The sequence below is a fragment of the Brachyistius frenatus genome, unplaced genomic scaffold (assembly GCF_029030835.1).
Source record: "Brachyistius frenatus isolate BFR_SWC_R1_liver_20210118 unplaced genomic scaffold, ASM2903083v1 Contig_89, whole genome shotgun sequence".
NCBI classification, from domain to species: Eukaryota; Metazoa; Chordata; class Actinopteri; family Embiotocidae; genus Brachyistius; species Brachyistius frenatus.
In genome coordinates, this window is record NW_027210688.1 from 731,872 (window position 1) to 749,232 (window position 17,361).

Consider the following 17,361-nt stretch of genomic DNA (forward strand, 5'->3'; position numbering starts at 1 on the left):
ACCGTCTCCGACCGAGCGACGGTGACGCTCGGAGGTCTCATCGGCGTCGGTACAGTCCTCGAGCCCCTGATGAGGCCTCGATCCCCCATCTGCCAACAATGACTCAGACAACAATAGCTGGTCCTCACGAAGAAAAAAAAAAAAAAAAAAAAACTCAGTTCACTTCATGCCGAGGTCGAAGGCAGCGGAGCTGTGCGTGTCGGAGAGGCAGATTTAAGTTTTGATGAGCTCAGGAAGTAAATTGCCAGATGGTGTTGGAGGAAAGTTAAATGCAGAGATCCTTTCAGACAGCGGCGGCACGCTGGAGTCATTCAGGTGTCGTGGCTTCAGCTCGGGAAAGATCAGTACGATTGTCGATCATTTAATGAAAAGTATTTTTTGGGGGGAAAAACAAGGCTCGACCGTAACGTGTCGTTGGTGATAAACAGCCGAGCAAAGCAGGAAGTAAACATATTAAAGAGGCCGGTGATTTCCACTTTTATCATCCGTTAACTGGTCACCGTCTTCGACTTTGGAGAAAAACAAATCCCAGGAGTCTCAAGAATAGAGCTGGTAACAATAATAATGATAATAATAATATTACTGCACCAATCGAATTGTTTCGATGCTGTCTAGTATCAAAAAAGACCTGTCAATCAGTACCACATTTCAATATCAAGGCTACGTCCACACTTTTACATTTAAAATCACATCATTTTTGCTTCCTTCACGCAGGACAAACTCTCATCAGCGTCAGTAAGCCACAGCATTAATAGTTTTAACAACACATCACACATCTTCCTAAACTCTGATCTACAGGCGCTCGTAAAAATTAAATGTGAAATAAAAAGGAAATAAAGGATGTTTTGAAATCCAACAACAAACACACACACACTTAAACTCAAATATATTGATCCAACTATTGCTGCAGGAAGATCGGTCTCTGAGGGACCCATCCTAACCTTCGTCCTTCCAAACCCCTCATCATCATCATCATCAGCATGCCGTTTCCTGGCGCCCATTAACGGGTCGAGCCATTAGCTCTCCTGGCTGACATCTTCATTCTCCAGCACCTCCCCACTGCGGCATACCTGGACCGCCGAGTGGAACTAATGAAGCAGCGTAAATCAAGCGCACCTCCTGCTTTTTTTTTTTTTTTTTTTTTTTTTATACAAGAAGAGGGGAGTGTAGGTGGTGTAGCGGGGTACGCTCCATTATGAGGCCTTAGGAGGGTTGTAAAACACGGAGTATCGGTCGTCTCGGTCGTCTCGGCCCCCCTCTCCTGTTCTTTATTTAACTCTCTCTTCTCCCGATGGCCAATTTGCGCTCCTCTAAGTGACACCACGGCGGAGAGACCGAAATTTATCCTCGGCAACAAAATGGCACGGAGGTAAACAACGGAGAGGGGAGAAGAAAAAGTCACGGGCTACAAATTATATGAATAATAGCCTGAATTACACTGGATCGCCTCCGATGCAATCGAGCTGGCTTCAGCAAAAAAAATACTACAATGGCTGTGAGACGTTAAATATTTATAAGGTGTCGTCTGTAGGCTGGAAGCAGTTTCCCTTTTTTATTGAGCTAATATATATTCCCTACACATGCTCATGGAGGTTGAAGAACATGGCTCATTTTATAGGGCTGAAGGAGTTTGAAAAAGGAAAAGAAAGAATAGCGAGAGTGAAAAAAGGGTTGGTTTTCTTTTTCCTATTGCTGTTTTTTTTTTTGTCCTCCCTTATATGTCCAGACGCAGCAGCTGAAGAGGTAATCATTTCATTGTTATGCGCCATGCATAAACATCAGAGCTGAAATGACAGCTAGAGGCGGAAAAAAAAAAAGTTTCACTGGGAATTTTAAAGTGTCATAAATCCCCAGACTCGATAGTGAAACAGTGAAATAATGAACATTTTATCAAACGCTGAGAGCTTTATGTTCCTGGAAGTTACTCGGTTCAACTTTTTTCAAAAGTTGGCTAAAAGTCGTAGAACCGACTCTGAGCTTCGAAAAAAAAGATCTTCAAACATAGAGGACACCTGAAGAGTATTTGTTGCAGATATATTTTGCCAGCTTTTTTCTTCCAAATGTTTTACTTTGTTTTTTAAACATTAGACGTTTCAATCTCAAAGATCTCCGTTTCGGTCTCTTTAGCGACCCCTCTGGTGAAAGGCGGTAATTGCAGTTGTGTTTTTCTGAGATCCAATCACCTGTCGCCTTGTGTGACGTCATTAAGTCAGCAGTAGAAGAGCGAGCCTGTTGCGTTAGCTCCTTTACATAACTAAAATATAAAAAAATAATAATAATTTATATTGAAAATAATTGTGTATTGGAACTTTTTATGCAGACATTACATCCATTTGATTGTTAAACATGTCAGTCCGATATTAATTTTGCTGTCCGGTTTCAGACGTCCCACCAGATTTTGGTCCCTGAAGTCGACCACTGATCATCGCGTGCCCCTCTAAACCAATAAGTCCCGGTCAGATTGAGATGGAGCCGTTTCCAAATCGCCTCCAGATTCATTCTACATGTTGATAAATCGGTTTTTATTTCAACCTCGAGTCAACAGACTTTCTGCGCACGCCTACAAGCAGGCAGAGGAAAAAGACGGAGAGTAACTTTTAGTCTCTCTACTGCTGCTGCTGCTGTTTTATCCATTTTTTTTCCTTCATTACATCCCGACATGACAACAGAGGAGGAGATAAACATCAAGGCTGCAAGACGCCGAAGGGGGAAAACGCTCGAAGGCTGCGAAACATTAAAGTGTCGTCCGTCTCCCGACTCCACGATGAAACTCGGTTGAAACGAGACTCTCTTTCTTTTTTCTCCTCCTCATTTCTTCCTTACGCCTATTTTCTCCAAAGCAATATCCAACACGGGAAGAAAGGAGCTTGTCTGCGTCGCGTTGATTTGCATCTTTATTCCCATGCAGATGTCGTAACCGCGTCGCATCGCTCTTCATTCACACCTCTCATTAGTCTCCCACATTAAGAAAGCAGCTTCTATAGAACAGTAAACCTTCAAGGGAGGAAGTAAACAGTGATCAGATGTGGATGAGGGATGAAAAAAAAAAAAAACACACACACACTTCCTGTCACATTTTAATTGGAATGGCGAGATGAGGAATGGAGGTTTCTCCCTCCGTCACATTCAGCCATCCATCATCGCCTCATCCAGGGAGTGAACTTTAGGGAAAAACTTCATTTTCCTCCCCAGCGAGGGAGGTGAAATGTTATTATGATATGTTTTACTCCTCCTCCCCTTTCTCTCCCTCTCTCTTTCCATAAATACCTTTTCTTCCTTTTTTTTTTCTTTTCCTCCCCGTCTCATGTCAGTCTGCCTCTTGTTCGAATTCCCTCTCTCAGCCACGGGGTGTTCAAGTTTCATTATGAGATGAAATGTATTCAAAGTGGGAGGTAGGAGAGGATGGAGAGATGGATGGATGGTTGGCAGCCTGGTCAGAAAACACCTGAGGCTCAGTGTGTGTGTGTGTGTGTGTGTGTGTGTGTGTGTGTGTGTGTGTGTGTGTGTGTGTGTGTGTGTGTGTGTGTGTGTGTGTGTGTGTGTGTGTGTGTGTGTGTTTGTCTATGCATATTTACTCAAAATTGGCATTCATGCCTGCGAGCATTTTCACTTTCTCTCTGTGTGCCCTGTATGTTTGCACTGAAAATATTTGTGTGTGTGTGTGTGTGTGTGTGTGTGTGTGTGTGTGTGTGTGTGTGTGTGTGTGTGTGTGTGTGTGTGTGTGTGTGTGTGTGTGTGTGTGTGTTCTTGCCAGAAGCATGTGCTTGCATGTGAGCCTCTCTTCTCCTCCCATATTCCTTCTGTTTACATATATTATCCTAACACACACACACACACACACACACACACACACACACACACACACACACACACACACACACACACACACACACACACACACACACACACACACACACACACACACACACACAGTCTCCTGTAGACTTCAAGTACCAACACACAAACAAACCTATCTATCTATTTATCTATTCTGCAACTAACTAACCTTTCAGGACGTAACACTGCTGTTTTAAACTGGCGATGAGCTTTGGGCTCAAAAACATTGTCGTCTGGGGCTAAAAAAAAAAAGTACGTCGATATGGTTGGAAAACTTTCTCTATGGAAGTCGTGGTTAAAAAAAACCCGATATTGGTACGAAACAGGAAGCGAGAACTTGTTAAAGTTACGAGTCTTGTCGACCCATCCGTCCACCCTGAGCTCCTCTCTGCAGCGACTTTGTGGATCAACGAGCGACCATCGGGACATCACAAACTTACCGAACTCCAAACAGCACAGTTGCTGACTACTATTTTGACACTTTCACGATACTTAAATAGCAGCTGGACCTTTTAAAACAAAAGTTGGAGGTCAGTCCATCGAGTCACGTTCATCCCAGACGCTCGTTCAGACACCGATCCAGATTTCGGTCACGCGGCCGCCGTCTACTCTCTCCGTCTTTCGACAGGATTTTACAACTGTTGAACATTTTTATTGGATTCGTCTGTCATTAATTTAAAGGCCTGATTTGAAAAAAATATATTGTTATTTACATACTGCTAAAGTTTATCTGAATAAGATTGAGACAGTAAAGAAAAAAATCCACTTCTCCAGTCGACTGATTTGGAAGAAAATGTCACCAAAACCTTTCCTGAACCATTTTCTGCAAATATAAATAGCAGAACTGTCAAGAGTGGAATGCTTAAAGTCTCCCTTGTAATGTTATCCAGATACCGAACTAACTCTGCAGCAAATTAATAAGCATCATTCTCGGGGCCTCGCGGGGTTTTCCGGGCCACGTTTTGACTGACGGGTGGACATGACAGCCTGGCAGCCGGCGGACTGCAGCCAGACACCAATCGATAGCCGGTCCACGGCGACGAGGACGAGGCAGCTGGAGCTTTATATCACTGGATTACTGAGAGGCAACGATGCTGCAGAGTGTGTGTGTGTGTGTGTGTGCGTGCGTGTGTGTGCGTGCGTGTGTGCGTGTGTGTGTGTGTGTGTGTGTGTGTGTGTGTGTGTGTGTGTGTGTGTGTGTGTGTGTGTGTGAGAGATTTTAAATTCGACATGTGAGCAGTGTGTGTTTTTGTGCTTGTGAACATGAGCGTATGTGTTTGGTTTGTCCTTCCTGTTTGCTGTTTGCACGTTTGTTTTTCCGTATGTTTGTGCAGATGGACTGTTTGTCCTGTGTGTGTGTGTGTGTGTGTGTGTGTGTGTGTGTGTGTGTGTGTGTGTGTGTGTGTGTGTGTGTGTGTGTGTGTGTGTGTGTGTGTGTGTGCGCGCACCACACATGCCCTCCTCTCTTCCACCGCGCTGGAGGTAAAGCAGGTCGATTCAGTATTATTATGTTCCAGGAGGAAATTAAATGTTTAATATTTGAAATACTTTTGTGTATTTTCTCTTTAATTTAAAGGTATATTTTCATTCAGACTCTGTGTTGTACGTAGATGTAGATCGGAGGGTGTAATAACTGGATGAACTGCGAGTGATAAATTCTGACGTGTGATGTAATCGTTTTATTTGTAGGTATAAAGTTAAGTGTATTTTTGTACTTCCTGCAATCAATCATTTTTTTTAAATTTTGATCAAAGTCTCAGCTTTGCTCCTTTAATGTAAAAATTCATCTATGCCGGGATTGATTCCCACTTTATCAAACACTTCATGCGTCCATGAGGTATTTACACTTTTTCCTTTTCATACATAATTTAGAAAAATATAAAGGTGTTTTTTCACAGTTGGATTTGAATGGTTTTATAGGAATCTATAACATAATTGATCCCGCTCAGTTTACTGGATCAATAGTAACATGCTGTGTGTCTGTAGTTTGTATTTTGCCGATGATGGAGAGGAGTCGTCACCACTAAGAGTTTAAAAACTACTGCAAGTGCTTTTATTTTGAAAAAGTTTATGACTTTTGCTTTTTGTTTTGTTTTGAAAATCTCAAAAACAATCCTCGCTTACTTAAAAATAGCGATGTTAGCTTTGCTACAAAAGGTGCCATGAATACGTCACTCCATCGCAGTGATTCTCAAACTGTGGCACTCGCAACAGTCCAAAAAACAAAAGTCATTACACGAACGAGGAGGATGAATTTCTTTGGTCATTCTGTGTTTCCATTCGAACTCAAGTGTGCAGCAACACTATACTGTTTAAAATGGGCCACCTGGATGTGCGCTGGTCTGGGGGGTGGAGGAGGGGTGGAGGGGGGGGTATACGAGCTTTACCTCCATTGTAAACCACACTGTGCTCCAGCCTGCAGTAATCATTCTGCAGTGTTAGCTTTCTGCAGCACTCTGCAATCACATTATAAAGGTGTTCTCCAGCAGACAGGCCACTTGGATAAGCATAAATCTACAAAGCAGCAATTTCTTTTTCTTTTTTTTGGTCTCAATAAAAAATAAAAAATAAAAAAAAGAAAGTAAAATAACCTCAATATGCTCCAACCTGCGGTCGTCACATTAAAGTGTCACCTCTCTAAAGCACTATGCAATCATATTACAAAAGCCGTCCTCCAGTGAAACCGAGCTCCCGGATGAGCGTAAATCTGCAGAGATAGATTGACTCCTCGGGCCGGGAGGAGGAGAGCCGCCCCCGGGAGCGTGTTAGCAGACAAATACCCCTCGGCCCAACATTCATCTGCATAAAGCGCCGGTGCGAGGAGGTGAGTTTTGTGTAATATGTGCCGAACATCCTCCGGAGGGGAGCCACGCTCGCCGAGGCCGACCGGAGAGAAATCTCCCCCACCTCTTCCCTCCCTTATTTCCTCTGTTCGTCCTACCTCCTGCCCCCCGTCCTCCCTCCTACGTCTCCCCCCCGACGACGGCGTCCTCTCCACGCCGACTACGTGACTCATTCGGTCTTTCCTCTCCTTTTGGTTTTCTTTCTTTATTGTCATTCTTGTCCTTCTTTCGTCGTCCGTTTTCTTTTTCCCTTCCTCGTCTTTCCTGTAATTGTCTTCCTTCCCCTTTACTGTCCTCTAATTTAGTTTTGTCTCCTCTCATTATTTTATGATTCCACGACTTTGTTATTCTATTAATTTTGCTGTCTTTTCGTCCTTTCTTCACATAATTTAATTCATTTTTCTTCAATAGTGTTTTCAGCCTTTTCCTTCAGCCCTCCGTCTCTCCCGTCTTGCTTTGACATTAACTTAATCTTTCTGCCTTTCGAGTCTCCTCTTTCTGCTGAAACTGACATTTCTAAAAAAAAAAAAAAAAGATACTGTCCGAAGCCAACAGGCCGATTAAAGCGAACTACTTTGCAGCCAAAATTATGTTCGCATTCGAGACGGGAAACAAACTTGCGTCAATAAAACCCATTTAAAGAGTTATTATCTGCGTGTGCAAAGTGAGAACCTCGATCAGAGGAATCAATAGACTTTAATCTCCTGCAGGTCATTTTTTCATCCTTTCAGGTGAACACTGATTTAACGTCGTGATGCGACAGCGTCGGGTTCTTACGTCGCTCTTCTGTCTCCTTATACAATATACTTTCACCATACTGGCATAAACCAGCGCTAGTTAACTCGCTAACAGCTTTCTTTGGTAAATCTTTGGTGTCGAGACTTTGAATTTTTCATTATAAACAGGATTTATCAACATAAGGCAGACTTTTTAGTTCATTTAAGAAGAAAAGGGAAGCATGAGGTTTAAAGTTCTGTCTTGATGTTTGCACTAAGTGTTGTTTTGAGCCTTACAGTATTCTTGATTATTACAGCAACAGGACTGAAGGGCTCGACTCGGTCTGTGGCATCTTTAAATGATAAAGTCTTCATCCGCCGCTCCGCAGATATGATCCTTCTGTGTCTGATTACTACGGGTATGAAAAAAAAAATGTCATTGAAAGAGAGAGACTCTGTTGGGTTTGCAGACTAAAGACCCCAATTACCTCCTGAGCTTTATTGTGCCGGCCGACGCTGTCAGCTTCACAGGAAGTGAGGGGTTTATATTAGCGGGCAGCAGCCCGTCTGCCTCCGGGGCTGCTGAGATGCAGAACTTCCCCACCGGCTCGGCAGAAGAGAAAAAAAGACACTGCAGAGCTAATAAGAAATCATTTCTCATTTTAATGTTCAAATAGCAGGAGGAGAGTTTTATATATATATATATGAGGAGGCTGAGAGATGTGTGAGAGAGGAAGGGAACGTCAATCAGTCTTCCAAGTAAGGATGTCAGTGAAATTGTTAATGTCGGTTTTGGGCTATGCATTAATGATACTCATATCGTTTCTCTTTTGCAGTACAATGTACGTACTGTGATAGATCTCCCTTTCATGCTGCTGAATGTATGAGGCTACTGAAGGCCGTGTTACAAATCAATGAGCAGGTGGCAGAGTAATAAATAATGTTGTTTTTATTAGTTTTTTTTAATATGCTGGCTCAACCACAAAAAGTTTCCTACTTCGATCTAAAAAAAAAAGTATGAAATATTAAGATATATCAGCCAATACAGTGATTTTAAATGTACCATGTGAGCAATTGGGTGTATTGTAATTCACTAATTTGATCAAGTAGCCTTTAAGTACGTCGGAGGTTTTTACAGTTGACCAAAAAAATGTTAATTTACTGTATTCTCCTGGAAATATTTTTACTTTTGCCTCCTCTTCGACCAGTAAAAAAACACCGACAAGTCTCGAGGAGCCGCGCGATTGAGCTATTTTATCGAAAATTCAAGCCAGCATTTGGCTCAACCGGAAGTTAGCCGGCTTGGCTTGCGTAAAAATCTCTGGTGTTACGATTCCTCCGCCTACTGCGTGAATATCTCGCCAGGTACCAGATTTTTAAAAACTCTTAGTGCGTTCATTCGGGGGTCGTGTTTGACCGCGAACACGAGAAGAGTCCAGATGAACGGCGCCCTCTTGTGGTATTCACGACGTCAGAACTCTCGATTGTTTGGTAAGCACCGAGTTCACGAGTTGTGACGTTGCAGAAATCACCGCGGTACGTGGAAGTTCACTTTTGGTCGGACGTTAACCTGATATATTTTAATATTAGTCACGTAGAGTTTTGTTAAAACTGTTCGCCCTCCGCGGCTTCTAGACACCATCCACGTTGCCGTCGCTAAGAATACCGCGAGCACGACTTCCCATCTTGTAACCGTGACTACCATCCGAACGCCTCCATCTGTCTACTGCAAACTACGCAGAGATTAATCGGCGTGGCCGATGTAAAAATTCCAGCGCTGGAGCTTTAAAAAATAAAAAAACAAGTTGTGTTTTTTTTTCAAACCTGCGTCGCTCTCTGTTGACTGTGTTTGGCAATGTTGCCCAAAAATATCACCCAGTGCACCACCTCCGCTGTTCGCTTCATCGCCGACTGTAATTGCCTGGAAAGTCCTGCAGCTAGTAATTTTGCAGGACAGACCATGTGAGTGTGGATTGTGTACGGTGGGGGTGGTGGGGAGGTGTATGTGTGTGTGTGTGGGGGGGGGCGGTTCTAACATGGCCCCCCTCTCTGTGCATGCAAATTAGGGCCACGTACACATTAGTTACGACTGACGGGAGCCACTGTGTGAAAGGGCTTGCTGTGCTACGAGGGTTAGCATGTTAAGCTAACGTGATAAATAGTCTGAGAGGGATTCTTCAACACGGAACAACAAATGGAGTTAAGTGTTGCAGAGCTGCTCTGTACTCTACTGTACTCTATTGTACTCTACTGTACTCTACTGTACTCTATTGTACTCTACTGTACTCTACTGTACTCTATTGTACTCTACTGTACTCTACTGTACTTGTATTCTTATTCAAACCATATTTACTGTAGTTGAATATACTATACTGTGCAATACTCTGTAAATTAATTCCTTTGTTTTATTGGTTTCTTGCTGAGTTTGGTAAAGAAACTCAGAAAAAGCTGTTTTGTGTGTGTAACTTTTTTTTGACTCGGCTCGTTTTTGTTTGTTTTTGTCTCCATTGAGCGCCACACGAATTCAAAACACAATTCGGGATGAAAAAACATGATGTTTTCGTAAAAACTTGTGCCGAGTCAGCATCTGTGGTACCGCAGCCGATAGGTGACACAGGAGGATGCAGTTGTTAACAGCTCTGTACGACTCGTTGCTACAGTCGACCCGCGGCGTTGTTCTGTGCGCTATAATCATAAAAGGAAAAAAAATCTCTGCAGCGCTTTATTTACTCCTGAAATAAAAATGAGATCAAAAAAAAAAAAACAGATCGTTGATTTAAAGGCTGGATAACAGCTCGTGGGACACGGACCCCGTCAGCCTGCTCGTGTTTCAGGCAGACGTGTGTGTTCATATTTCCGTCATCAAACTTCTCTTTGAATCTTATCAGTTCAGTTTTCAACACAACAATCTGGATGCACAAATATTCAGCACCCGGTACACATTATGTTTAACTTAACATTAAATTAGACAGACTTACACATCAGCTATCATCAAGTGCTTACTGTAAAGCTAAAGATTAAAGTACATTTTCTGATCAGCAAATTTTACAGTAAAAGTGTCAACATTTGTCTTCATGAAGGAGACAAAAACTAGATTTTCTTTTGCCAGAAAACGACATGTTTCACCACTAATGAAACAATTAAGGCATTAAGGGAGAAAAATGCCCGTGTCAGCATGATAAATTAAGTGCAGCTTAAAGTTTTTGCTGATGTTTAACAAAAATACTCAATTCCTCTTGTCACAGTGATTTCTAGACATTTTAACTGATACAACCCGCAGCAACACACGGCAATCTCTCTCTCTGTATATATATACTTTAACCAAACAGGGCATTTCCCCAATGTTTTCCTAATTTTCTCCAACATTCGGAAAATGCCTCCAGCATTTGAATGAGTGGCTGTGAAACACAAAAAGAGGGTCAGGGAAGAAAAGAAGAAAGAAGACAAAAGAAAAAACAGGGAAAAAAGTACCTTTCTTGTGAGTAGCTTCATTTTTGGAGCCTTTGGGGTCTAATAAAAAAAAGATCAGAATTAAACACAGCATATACTAACAACACGTTACCAACTATATACGTTGTTTGTCCTCGTTAAGGAAAACAACCGCTTTCTCTATCAAGGAGCGAAAACAAGACAGCAAGGCTCGATTATCTACGGTGTCGCACTGCTGCCAACACTCAGCGAGGGGTGAGTGTGTGGCAGACTCAAAGGGGGGGAGGGTGGGCAGGGAGGAAAGGGGGGCAACATACTGTGAAGGCAATAGCAGGAAGGAGGGGATGCACGAGTCTGCAGAAGTACAATCTACTGCCATACTGCAGCGGGCAGGAGAGAGGAGAGAAGGCGATGCACTGAGATGAAGAGCAGGAGGGTTGCAATGCAGTTCTGTCAAGAGGAGCCGAAGTAAGACTAGCAAAATGCACTAGAGGAGATGCAAGAGGCCGGAGAGAAAGAGGAGGAAGAGGAAGGAGGGCGGGGAGAGTGCAAAGACTACATGTCAAACTGGCTTCATTTTGGGTTTGTTTTTGTTGTTGTTGTTTTTTTTTTGCCTCATTTGGCCTTTAAAGAAATAACATCGTTGTTGTTGTTGTTGTTGTTTCTGTTCATTTTGGGCAACAGGTTGATGGTGAGTTCCATAATCCCACAACAACTTTAGATGAAAATGCACCAGTCCAATAATAAAGTTTTCAAAATGGAGCTGTGTAAACCCCCCCAAAAGGATTCGGATAAATGATTGCTGCTGCTTCCTTTAAATGGGCGCTATTAATTTGAAGTAATTTGGTTGAAATGGAGCCCATTGGAATGACAAAAGGTTCGACTTCCACCCCCCAAAAAAACCCTGTAAATCTTCAAGCTCTAACAAATGGGCCACGTCATTTCAGTCGTAGCCCAGAAAGAGAACTTTTTTTTTTAGTCTGCAGAGAGGCTGATTTATAATGGAAAAACGCCAAGTTGCTAATGTCAAAGGAATTGGAAGTTAAGGCCGAACGATTCATTGCTCTGCAGTGACAAGGCCTTTTCCCCCGCTGTTCACTCGGGGAAAGTTACCGTTCAACTAAAGACTCCTGCCTGATGTGCCACTGAAGATCAGGGGTTTATTGGATTTGGTCTAGAAAAGTTCAAGCAAGTACAAGAAGCAAAGACAAAAAAGTTTTACCCTCCCGTTTGTTCGGCAGATGAACCACCGACCCCCGGAAACACGACGCAAACCCGACCCGGCGTCATTTAAACGAATCCGTACTAGAAGTATCCTGAAGATCAACCAGTGTTCAGCTCGTTCTGACCTTCAAACGTTAAATGGTTCTCAGGAAAATAAAGAGCACATCTTTCTCTTCCAATTACTCGAAACTATGAACACAGACCAGAAAAATGTCCTCTAAATACATGCAGAGGAGAGTTTTCTTTTCCTTTCTTCTTTCATATCTCAGATTTGTTGATTGATGTCCTATTTTGCCTCCAAACTGCACTGAACTCGGTACGCCGGGCCTCAACCTGCTTTGCTGTACTTGACAACTGCCATTGTGAAGGATGGCAACTACGCCGAGTAGAAGTCTGGGAGCGATATTGTAATCTGTCATTGTCAGCCCGACAAAAAAAAGAAAAGAGAAGGAAAAAAAAGGAAATGGCTTCTAAGATAGATGGAAAGTATTCGTCGTGACCATGAACTGTTGTAGACAGGTGACTTAAACTCTATAATCTGCCTGAATCCATGAAAGGCAATTTTTCCTCCCTCCTCTGCGCACGACAATCTCTCTGTGTCAGGGCTAAGCCCGAGCTTAGCCCCACGGCCAGGCGGCCTGTCGAACATCTGAGCACCTGATCCTGGCATTAAAACCACAGCAGCTTTGGGTTTCTTTTTTGGGAGGGGGCGGGCTTTGCTTTTACTGGCAGCGGGGGATCTCATAACGCAAGCTAATTACTAGCACGGCGCAGAAATCAATTCTCCTGTCTTTGCAGGGGAGGTGTTAAAGCAACAAAACAAAAAACAACAACTCGTCTTTGTGTTGGAAAACAAAGGAGGTTTTTTTTTTCTTTGTTAAATGAGTAAAAGGATTTTCCCTAAATATTCCTTCCTGTCCTCCGTGTACTGCCTCCAAGGTGGGATTACACACATCGGACGTGTAAATCCTAGAAAACAGCAGCTCGCCGTCTTCATCATTGTGTCACAGCGGTAAACAATTACACATCAGCCTCTCCATCAGATTGAAACGTTCAGCTTTAAACCTTTTTTTTTTCCTCCTCTCCTCACGCTGGTAATTAGAGGTGTGATGGGTTTCCACAAGAGGACTGAACGGCCTTTTTATTTTTTTTTCTGAAGCAGTATTCCCCCCTTCTTATAAACTTATTAGCCACGGACCAGCGGGCTGCAGAGGGAGGACGACGGAGTAATGTAGCCATCAACCCTTCCTACACATCCCAGATTAGCGTCGCCGTAAGCTGCAGAGAAGCCACGTTGGTGGCTATCTATAGATCAAAGAAGAAGCAACAATGACGGGAGGTATTTATAGCCACGATGTGGACTTCATTCATTTTGACAACACGGCTCATTTGAAAGCGCTCTAATTATCATGTTTTTCTGTTTTTAGCTCACGATAATGACTCCATTTAAAGTGTTACTTCTGGCTGCAAAATCCTTGCAAACATCATTGCCTCTTTGCCTCCCCCCCCCCCCTCGCATCAGTCTCCCTTTCAGTCCGACTTGAGTGCTCTCGTACGTTTGGCTGCCTTTTACCATTACCCTATTCAATATTCCTCTCTTCGTTGCCCTTGCCATTCCGCCTCCTCCTGCTAGACGCTGAAGCGTGATCAATATTTTTGTCATAACTCAGGGGAGAGTCACCTCTGCGACGACATTAAAATTCCTCGCTCCGTGCAATATAGTCCCCATCCAAATTTCCTGGCTTGGAAAGGATGAGGCCATTACCCAGAATACTAAAAAGAGCCATGAGACCTTCCTCGGCCGAGTGTCCGTTCACTCCAGCAGGATTTCTGTGTTCGTAGACACTCGCAAAGTAAAAGGAGGAGGGGGAAGTAGATGTGTATCCAGGGATGCTTTTTTTTTTTTCTTTCCACGTCTGCTGCAAGTGTTACACATACAGGAACTGAAATCCACTGGGAACTGTGTTAGCATCAAAAGTCCAGGCGCTAAGCTAGTGGAAACACATTTTGTGTTTGCAGTTTGAGGCCCTGGATTTGCACTTTTTTGCCGTCTGCAGGTTTTTCCGATCTCCTGTCGTAAGCAAATCTCCCCGTCGTCCGTAAACCATTTGCAATGCTACCTTCCCTTTCCTCTCCATCACCTCTTCCTCCTTCTCTCTCCCGCTCCCTCACCCCATTCATTTCCTTTTTTTATTTTTTTTTCTCCCCCCCCGCAGCCTTTCCACCATCCTACGCTCATTACCTTATGCCCATTAATCCCATTAAGTAGCCATTAAACAAGTGCTGATAAGACCAAATGAACGTCAAGCTCCGACAGCTAATAACTACAGTCCCACCTCGACCCGTTCAACCCTGGAGAGGAGAGAAGGAGACGCAGGGAGGAACGAGGAGGGAGAAATGCGACACAAAGGGAGTGGTGTGTCTTTGTGTCGTGAACAAGTACTCCGGCGGTGAAACGAGAGGAGGAAGCTAACATGTAAACACAACGCCATATTTTGGTGTATTTACTCACGTTTACTTGTTCAAACAAGAATTGAGCTCAGCAGCAAAGTGACCCGGTGGTGGAGTATTATTTCTTTTATTTTTTATTTTTACTCTGATCATCACGGGGATTTAAGAGCAGTGAGAAGGAGGGAGCTTTGCCAAATCAGCCGTGGGAGCAGCGTGAAATAAAAGGATTGCATCCGAAGAAGCAAACTTGAACTAAGGCAACTGCTGCTGCTGTTCAAGAGCGCCGGGGATGAAAAACCTGCTGAAGCACACAAGCCCTGACGCACGCCGAGTTTACGGCTGGCGACACATTTGGGGTCTTTTCAGGCGCTGATTCCTGCCTCGCCGGGGGGCGGGGGTGGGGAGGGTGGAGGTTGAGGGGTGTTAAATCACAATATATATATTTCCGGCTCGCTCGCAGCTCCGTTCTGGTTCGAGTTTTTTTTTTTAAACCAGAAGCTCGCTCGCGGCCGTCGTCCTCGCCGCCGCCGCCGCCGCTCGGCTTGAGTGATGAGGAAGGACAAGGTTATGGCAGAGAGGGAGAGGGGAGTCGCAGCTGCAGTCTGTGCCATTCATCAAGCGTGTGCACGCACACTCGGACACGAGGAAATCACACAAACACAGACACCAGCAAGAAAAACACGCCTTTTTCCCTCCAACCAACGATCTCACTCTCATTCACGCTCGTTTATCTGCGCGGCACCATGAGGCCGTTCGTTACCCAGAGGTTGGACATCTGAAAGGTCCCGGTGTTGCCCGTGGGCTCGGAGACAGAGGAAGAGCCCCGAGGAGAGGGTGAGATGGAGGGAGGTTAAAGGAGAGGAGGAGCACGGGGCGATCTCCGTACCGGTGACCTTGTCTTTTCTTTCACGCGAGAGGAAAGTGAACAGTTAGGGGAGAAAGGGATGAGTGGAATCAAAAGGAAGAGAATGAAAAGATTGATTACAGGACAAAGTGGGACAAAAGGTAGAAAGAGGAGAGGAAATAGGTACGAAGGACAAAAAAAGATGACGCGTAAGGTTTCAAAACGAAGAAGGAAGGATGGAAGAAAGTAATCAAGGATGAAAGAATAGAAAACGATGTTATGACAAAGTCGGAAGTGAGACTGAAAGAAAGGACGAACTCATAGATTATAGATGTCTTGTCCTGAATGTGTCAGGAGTGTTTGCGCTCCTCTTTCCGATGCTGGAACCTGCTCAAGTCAATCGGAAGTGTTTTTTTTGCCCACTCAGTGGACACCCGGTCATGATCAGTGTAACTTCCTATCGTGGTGGCATATTCGTAGCCCCTGGGCATGTCTCATCTCTTTTCCTCCTCCCGTCTTCCCCTCCGTCTACTGTTGCTGCACGGCAGAATTAGCGGGGGCCGCTTTGATGAGTGCGTTAAACTCCGGAGGTGGAAGAGGAGAGCAACTCATCTCGCATTTGGAAAAACCCGAGCTGAACTACAGGGCCACTAAGTAGCTCCAACGTTCGGTATTGCGGCAACATTGTAACACCGCTGATCAGAAACATTGTAACACCGCTGATCGGCAACATTGTAACACCGCTGATCGGAAACATTGTAACACCGCTGATCGGAAACATTGTAACACCGCTGATCGGAAACATTGTAACACCGCTGATCGGAAACGTTTGAACATTCCGAAAGGAGTTCTAGAACCGAGTTTTTTCCAGCTGTTACAACGTTGCAGAACGCCACTCGATTCTTCCGCGCTAGTTTTGCTATGTTGTGCGGTTAGCCATAAAGTTACGGTAGTTAACGGTTGTGGTTCATAAACACGGTTTGACGTCACCAGTTAGTCGGTTTGGGAAAGAACAGTGGCAACCTGACACGAGAGCTGACAAACTAACAAACTAGCTGACGGACAATCAAGATAGCAAGTTTATTAGTGAGCCAGTTTAAGTTTCTGGAAGTTAGTGACTGTTTTTCATCACTTCTCATTTAGGAAAGTGTATTTTCGGACATGCCTTAATTTTGACAGGCTAGCATGGATGTATTCAGAGAGCTGCCTCAGCGTTGCAGCTCATTTGTCCCAGTGGTCACTTGCGGTATTGCAACGGTATTTCCGCATAGGTTTCAGTCGGGTTTCACTCTTTCTGTCATAAACTTTTGTTCCGTGGAGGTTTCATGTCTATAAAACCTCTCAAATGGAGTTTGTGTGACATCATCACAATGCAATGTATGCACAGCGTAAAAGCATACGCAGAAGCTAGATCATTTTTTGGGCTAATACACTAGATGAGAATTTTTTTTTCAAGTGAGTATCCAGCTTTTCTTTGTACATCCTCGCCGGCTCGCCAACACCGCAGCGTTGTCGTTGAAAAGTTAGCAGTTCTTTTGTGTAATTCTGAGCAAACCAAAATCGAACTGTCTTTATGAACGTCTGAGACTGTTTTTAAAACTGGAGCACCGTTATGGACCATTTTTAAGTAAACTGTCAAACTATGGTTCCAGGGCACACAGGGGTCCTTAAGAGGTGTCTGTGTGGGTCCAACGTAAAATGAAGATTCATTTGATTTTACTGTGATTTGATTCAGTTATCTCAAAAAACACTATTAATAAAAATGATTATTGACATTATTATTATTATTATTGTTACTGAGAACTGTTGCACTATTCCAGTTCTTCCTTTTGTCCCCAACTGACTCCCCTGCTGTGCAAGATGACATTTTTTTGTTCCTTTTCCCTTCGAGTTTATTAAGTAGCAGAGCTGTCAAGCTGTTTATTTCACGAGTGTGATTAATGCAGTAGTGTAGCTAGCTGGTAGGGGACACACACACACACACACACACACACACACACACACACACACACACACA

The 17,361-nt window shown here is 43.8% G+C and overlaps 1 protein-coding gene across 3 annotated transcripts in view; it reads right to left on the reverse strand.

Moving 5' to 3' along the window:
- Nucleotides 1-17,361, reverse strand: part of glra1 (glycine receptor, alpha 1) — a 98,333-nt gene that overhangs the window by 53,745 nt on the left and 27,227 nt on the right. For 2 of the 3 annotated variants that reach the window (XM_069710079.1, XM_069710078.1), the window contains one exon: nt 10,868-10,906. The exons of the other annotated variant lie outside the window; for it this stretch is intronic. In XM_069710079.1, coding sequence (XP_069566180.1) covers nt 10,868-10,906 — 39 coding nt within the window. The remainder of the gene's footprint in view (nt 1-10,867; nt 10,907-17,361) is intronic. 3 annotated transcript variants of the gene reach the window in all.